Here is a 7,536-nt window from a genome sequence, read left to right as displayed (position 1 = left end):
GTCGTAGCTATACGAACTTGCCGAAATTATATAAAGTCAGCAAAAATAGTCAGTCGCCAGAACAAACTTCCTATAACATAAAGTATATTGTTTATTAAAATCTAACAAATTAACAATTGTCCATCTAATAAACAATTCTCATGAATTAACGCCCTTTGCCGATGAAATTAACTATTTTGTAAGATAGCGTAAATGAAGAATATTTGGTACAAAAACCCGCTCTATACTTTAAAGCATATCTGAAATATGTCATTTTGCTAAGTTAATATTTTATTACAATTAAACAATACATCTCTTAATCACTAAACTTAAATACGATTTAAAACAAACATTAAGGAACACACTTGCAAAATTTCAAAACTTTTTACGTATTAGTTTAAAAGTTATTAACTTATAAAGTAAGAACGGTATAAAATCACTTTTCACTGCACATGCATACACTCACACATACACACAGCATGTACGTGAGTGCCTACTACATAGACAAGTCAAATAAGAATATTCTTTAAATAATACATATTTAATATTTCTGATACGGGCACGTAAAAGGGAATGACATTTTACAATTAAAGGTTCAATTTCACATCTCTAGCTCAATTAGTTAACTAACAAGTTCAATTTGCAACTAACGATTACTACAGGTATATCGCACTTTAAGCAAGCGAGGAATCTTCATAGTCGTATCTTCTCAGCGACGGCTTGCGAGCTCAAGTAACAGATCTAAAATCAGATTAAAACCTGTTAAACTATAACAATTATTATTAACAATTAAAAAATAACGGTAAATAATTTGATTTACAATTGCAAATAAATTTCTCCGATCATAAAATCAACTTAAAAAGGAAATAATTCTTTGATATAAGAAATCACGGATAATACATGTAATGTAAAAATAACGTAAAAGGTAAAGCTTATTACTGCTAAACCCCCTTCCCCCTCATCGTCAGACTTAACGTCAACGTAGAATGAACCTTTGTGAACATGCTTGCCAAATTTCATTTTGCCAAGTTTACCCATTTCTGAATTGTAGATGTTACAAGTCACATAGAATAGACCGAAATTTGCCACGGCAAGCTCTTGCCGTCGGACACCGACACACGCACACATACAAGGCAACGCACGGACGTACGCAAATACATAGGCAGTGTTCAAATTGAAACCAATTTTTCGGCAACACTTACACATTTCTTACCACTTCCCCAAGCAAGACAATGATTCTATACATCTAAATACTAAATCTCGTATTTTTCTGATTTACCGTTCAAGAGCTACAATAAAAAATATATTTAAAATCATATGCAATACCCATAGAGCATCCTCTTGAAGCATAGGTGATGCGGCCTCAGTGACAAATACGTCACGCGAATGATAAAGTAATATAAACAAATTCTCTCAGTTCAATTTAGTACATCGCCACGGACAGAACGTTGCAGGTGGAAGCCTAATTTAATTGAAACAAATTCATATTTTACAATATCTATGGACACAATATATAAGTTAACAACTACTACCATTTTTTAACTACAAAGTAAGGTAAAGAAATTAAAATTTATAAGTATAAAAGATGCATCTTGCTTCTAGAAACAATATAGGAAAGGAAATAAATTAATAAAGGTCTCCATTAATTTTTGAACAAATTTTAATAGTGAACTAATATATATAGATATACAGGTATGCATTACGCCTATGTACAGACAGACAGACAAATTTTCTTAATTGACATATTACACAATTCCCACCTATTCCCTTCAATAGGCAATATTTTTATACACTTAAGTTTAAAATTCTATAAGAATCGGATAACCCGTTTAGGAAATATAAAGCTTTCTTTCCTTAAAATATTGCATAGGCATATGCTAAGTATAAAGTCAACGAAGCGAAAAAATATAAATTGGATTCAGATACAGCTTCGAAACTATTGATCCTAAAAATATGATACTTTGTACACAAAAACTTCTTGTGGTACAAAACTTAATACCAAGTCTTAAATCTTTACCTTTATTAGTTTCAGAAATTTTAATTTTCGAGTTAGCTGAATAAAGTCGCTAAAGAGAAATATACATAAAAATGGATCTAGACCTAGCTTCGAAACTATTGATCCTAGGAATATGATATCTTATATACAAAAACTTCTTGTGGTACTAAAGCTTAATACCAAGTATCAAATCTTTAACTTCATTAGTTTTGAAAATATTGATTTTTGAATTTTGAAATTTTTCAACGTAGATGTCAAATATATGAAGTGGACCCAGATACAGATCCGAAACTATTGCCCCTAGAAATATGAAACTTTATACGCAAAAGCTTCTTGTGATACTAAAACTTAATACCAAGTTTTAAATCTTCAACCTTATTAGTTTCGAAGATTTTGATTTTTTCTTATTAGCTAAGTATAAAGTCGATAAAGCGAAATACATAAAAATGGACCTAGACCCAGCTTTGAAACTATTGACCCTAGGAATATGAAATTTTACACACAAAAACTTCTTGTGGTACTAAAGCTTAATACCAAGTTTCAAATCTTCAACCTTATTAGTTTTGAAAATATTAATTTTTAAAATTTGAAAATTTTTGACAGGTAACCTCTAATATGAGAACACTCTTATATTTAATTTTTATAAATCATTGATAACGGAGTGATAAAAGTATAACAATTAGGATTGTATTCAAGCCCTACAATCCTACGTCAAACCGTTTTCCAGCAATCGACCATTTTATTGAACATTCTCGCCGTGAAAGCAAGAGAGATGTACTTATGCATAAGCCTATGTAGAAAAAATTCATTTTCTTTCCGATTCAATTACGCGCAAACGGATGGTCGCAACTTTACAGAAACATACAGTTAAACTAATTAAGCACCCGACTTTATGTTTAAAATATTTTTATTGCAAAATTTAAACAATTTATAATAATAATCGAATTTTTTTTGTTTTATCGTTGAATTATATGTATTAGATTAATGTAATGCATACCGACGATACAACTTATTGTTCTCGTTATTTTAAGCTGAAAATCATATTGTTTAAACAATTGCGTTTATTTTAAAATGTATATTAAAGAACAAAGAACTGTGCTCACGGATTCACTTAAAGAAAAGGAGGAGCTTGCTGCTTCCCCTACGATCGCACGGTGGGGAACGGCGTGCCCCTCTAACGCTTTTCGCGCACTCATAAATACGCGCCCCGCGGAACAATTTTGGGGCTCTCTTTATTCTGATTCTCTCAGAGTGAGTCCGTAAGTGCGGCAAAGACGTCCGTGGAGACTTTGTTTCTCGAGTCGTCTCTTGCTATGCACTTTGACATTAACAATTTGGCTCTCTTTATTCTGATTCTCTCAGAGTGAGTCCGTAAGTGCGGCAGGGACGTCCGTGGAGACTTTGTTTCTCGAGTCGTCTCTTGCTATGCACTTTGACATTAGCAATTTGGCTCTTCATTCTGATTTTCTCAGAGTGAGTCCCTGAGTGCGGTAAGGACGTCCGTGGAAACTTTGTTTCTCGAGTCGTCTCTTGCTATGCATTTTGACAATCAGCGTATTTGAGAATAAAGTCTTGAACGCAACTACGAGCCTTGAAGAATCGTCGACTTATTATTTTATCCCTGCCTTGAGCTAGAAGCCACTGCAGAGGTCTGCTACTTCATCTGCTACGTTCCAGAGCCGACGTGAGCAGTCTTGTCTTGTTTTGTCTTGTTGAAAATCGACGAGGAAATATAAAAAGGGTAAGTTGCTAATACATTAACATACTAATATAAATATATAAATATATATATATATGTGTAACACTATATGTATATATGTGTACTTACGCTGAATGTTAAAACGGCCTTTTGTATCAAGCATCCATTTGACAAATTTTTATTGACGATCTAGTATCCCCCATATTGTAACTGCACTCATGTATTCCCCCCCCCCTTGTCTACGTACTCATGAAATTTAAAAAAATTAATATCCTTGATTTAGAATAAAATAATCAAATAAAACCTTACGGGCCTCTTTGTTATAATATTTTGATTCAATTTAAATAATTTTCAATATACCTAGTGTCTCAGAAATCAGAACTTAGAGAAAAACTTAAGAAATCCATATGACAATAAATTTGCCATATTTTGAAACTGTGAACATCTCTAAATAACTATTGTGAAAAAGAGAGGAAGAAAATAGAAAATTTTAAATAACTAATTTATGTATCCAGTGACTTGGAAATAAAATTGCACACATATATATGTATATGTCAGAAATTTGCATGTATCAGAATTTTGTGATGAATAATTTGACATTGACATTGTCTCACATTACTATATCTAGTGGCTTTGAAAAGGAAATAAAATTATACATTTTGTAAAAATTTGACATAGTGAAAGTAATACATTAAATCACGCGTATCTTGAAGATTCTTGTTAAAATAAACCAATTTTCACAATTTATGTTGAAAATTTAGCACAATAATCTTGCAAAAAAAATTAAATTCAGTAACTTCAGTGAAAGTGATAAGTGAAACTGAAAAGGTCTCTTCTCGCAAACAGACCTCTGTCAATTTTTTTTTGGGAAATAAAACTTAGAATATTTTCCCATCAAGAATTCTTGAACTACCTGACACCTTATATCCGTCTTCCCCCTTTTCAAGCTGAATGGTTAAGCTGCTCTGGCGAAAGTTATCTCAGCTTGCCATTCTTCGATGCTTGATTGGGTGCAATGCAGCTTGTGTTGACTAAGTACTGTCGTGTGCTTTTCTTCGGAATAGCACCAAGCAGGTGTGCGTCTTTACCTTGTACCCACTAAAGGAGAGCTGTGGCAGTCCGTGCTTTCTTATAGCTGGCGTGATACACCCACTTAAGAAAGCTGGAGTTCATGTTTCCTTAGAGTTGGCGTAAAATACCCACCAGAGGAAACTGACGACAAGTCGCTACTTACCTATAGCTGGAGTAGTTCCTTTTCCCTATGTTTCGGAAGAACGGGAAATAGCGCTTTCCAAACTGGACGAGCGATTGTTTGCGTTCATCAAAATCCTTCTACCTTTACATGGGTGGTAATCCCCCATAATCTAGAAGCCTTGCAAAATTTGCAAGTTGGAGCGAAAATTTCTGCTTAAAGAAAGCTCCATAAAATTCTAGCTCACTTTCCTACATTTCGAGAGAACGGGAAATAGCGCTTTCTAATTAGACAAGCGGAAGCTTGCGTTCCTTGGAGGAAACCACTCCGAGAGAACGGGAAATAGCGCTCTCTCTCAGATGAGCGGAAGCTTGCGTTCCTTGAATGAAAACCAACTAAAGAAATCTTGATGCGTGAATTTTAGCTAACAAGCATTCAGAAGGTTCAAGTTGAACGGAATTCTTGCATTACCAGAAGCAAGAGCCGACGTTCCTTGTCTTTGAGAGTTAGCACAAATTTTGCTAACTTATTGAAAAGCACATTTTGAAAAGCATTACAGTTATTAAACAAATTTAGTATCAATAAAACATTGAATATTCAACGAATAGTTTTACTCAGTTTCACGTCACTTATTCACCAATCAATACTATTTCTTTAAACAGATGACTGATAAATTTTCTTTCACAAGCTAAAGTGTCAGAAAATTTTGCGAAAGCTAAATTTCTAAGGGGAATCTCTGTTCAAATTTTTATTTTTCCAGATAACTTAGAAATTTTTCCGAGACTTATTAAAGTGTCAGAAAAATTCATGAAAGCCAATTTTCTAAGGGGAACCTCTCGCCAATTTTTTTTTGAGTCATTGAAACTTAGAAATATTTTTAATAATCCTTATTGTCAAAAGAATTCATGAAGTACGATTTCTTAAAGTGAAATCCAGATTCAATTTACATTAAGCTATGAAACTTAAAATTTGAAAGGTACTACATTTCCATTCCCTGTCCCTCGAGCGATTAGTCGATGAGTAGCGTATTCTCATATGTCACGATCACATCAGCTTTTCGCGAATACCCATCCTTAGTTGAGTTGATTAACTAAGCGCATAGCCCGTAATTACGAGTCACGATTGCGTCAATCATCCAATACTCCTTCTCCCCTCTCCCAAATTGTACCATTCACGTAATTGTTATACTCGAAGAAATAAATCAGATAGAACAACCTACGTTAAACCCCTTCGAGTTTGAAGAAGATTTAGATCCTTATCTTCCGAATACTTTAGAATATGAAGACTTGCTGAACCCAAACCCCACTTTTGATTTGATAGAATATTGTGATCCTTTAAACGAAGAAAACCCAATTACAAATTTTAGTGAAGAACATAATTTAACTATATTTCCAGAAATAGATTCTTGCAACCCTTGTGAATTGATAGATATCGAATTAGAAGACGGTATTCGATCAACGAATTACCCCTTTGTTATTTGGTAAACTTTTACTATATAATAACGCGATCAACTTTTACTCTAGAAATCCAGCAGAATTATCTCACGTTATCTCAGCAGCGTTTAATATGGAAATTCCATCAGTAAGCATTACAAATACATGTAATTAACAATAACCTAACTTACCAACTCATTCAGAATATCGGAACGTTATTTTAATACAATTTTCAGACAATTACATTGAACCAAACACATTAAGAGAATACACTACGCTTTAACCTAAAAGATTCATGTCTCGAACAGGCACAAGCCAAGCTAACAAGAGAAAGGCACTCTCTTTTAATACAGTATTAAGAAATCTTCTGCGAACAAGAAACAATTATGTTAACAAAATAAAGAAATTAGATGAACAAATAACAACACTTCTACGAGAAAACACTCCAAGCACTAACGAGCAGTCTCTACAGTTATTGAGAACGGCTCTTTCTGCAGCATCAATAAATTTTAATGATACATTTATAGAGTACCATAGGCCAAATCAGAGTCAACTAGTGATCGCACAAAGAAACCGAGTTTTATTGAATTTTCCAGTACGAGTAGAAACTACTCAGGTGACTTCTTCGACACCTCCTCCTTTTGAGAATAATCTTTCGTCTCAAAACTTCCCAGTCATAAAGTTAGAACCGACTGATGATTTGCAACTTCCTGAAGGAATAAATACAGTTAGGGAAACAGATTCTCAACCTGCTCGCGTGGAAACTCCAACCAGGAATATAATAAACCTTGAAGAGTTAGGACCACCCACCAGTTATCTGGAACATTTCCTAGCTCGTCCTTAAGGTTATTACTCCATCATTGCACCTAGCATTCGTATTACCGGCCTAGCTCTCGGCGTCCCCAGGTATTGCCGGCCCAGCAGGTAGCCTGAAATTAAAGAGAGCACCCCAGTTTCGTGTGACCGAGGTACGCGCGAAATCGGTTGTGTCCGACCTCCGGGACGTGACAGCAAATCAACGCTTGTTCCACGCTTTTTAACGTAAAACACGTGAGATATCGCACAGAAAACGATTCATTTGTAATTCGTGCAGGGAACTTCAATAGTTTCGTTTCTGATGCAGATCAACGCTTGTTTGACGCTTTTTAATGTAAAACACGTGAGATATCCCATAAATAACGATTCATTTGCAATTCTCGCTGTAAACGTCAATAGTTTCGTTTCTGATGAAGATCCA

At 34.3% G+C, this 7,536-nt stretch overlaps 1 protein-coding gene and 1 long non-coding RNA gene across 2 annotated transcripts; one reads left to right on the top strand and one right to left on the bottom strand.

The window, feature by feature from the left end:
* Positions 1-249: 249 nt before the first annotated feature.
* Positions 250-3,251, bottom strand: LOC120357841. The gene is made up of 3 exons (XR_005574846.1): positions 2,973-3,251; positions 1,306-1,441; positions 250-720 (listed from the first exon to the last, which is right to left on the bottom strand). It is a non-coding gene; the product is annotated as an uncharacterized LOC120357841 (long non-coding RNA).
* A 76-nt stretch (positions 3,252-3,327) lies between these two features.
* On the top strand, positions 3,328-7,304 carry LOC120357840. Its single transcript, XM_039449551.1, has 2 exons — positions 3,328-3,716; positions 6,262-7,304. The coding sequence occupies exon 2, from the start codon at positions 6,595-6,597 to the stop codon at positions 7,141-7,143; it is 549 nt and encodes a 182-aa protein (XP_039305485.1). The 5' UTR covers positions 3,328-3,716; positions 6,262-6,594; the 3' UTR covers positions 7,144-7,304.
* Positions 7,305-7,536: the final 232 nt, after the last annotated feature.

This window comes from Solenopsis invicta, chromosome 5, assembly GCF_016802725.1.
Source record: "Solenopsis invicta isolate M01_SB chromosome 5, UNIL_Sinv_3.0, whole genome shotgun sequence".
NCBI lineage: Eukaryota > Metazoa > Arthropoda > Insecta > Hymenoptera > Formicidae > Solenopsis > Solenopsis invicta.
This window is presented reverse-complemented; position numbering and strand designations above follow the sequence as displayed.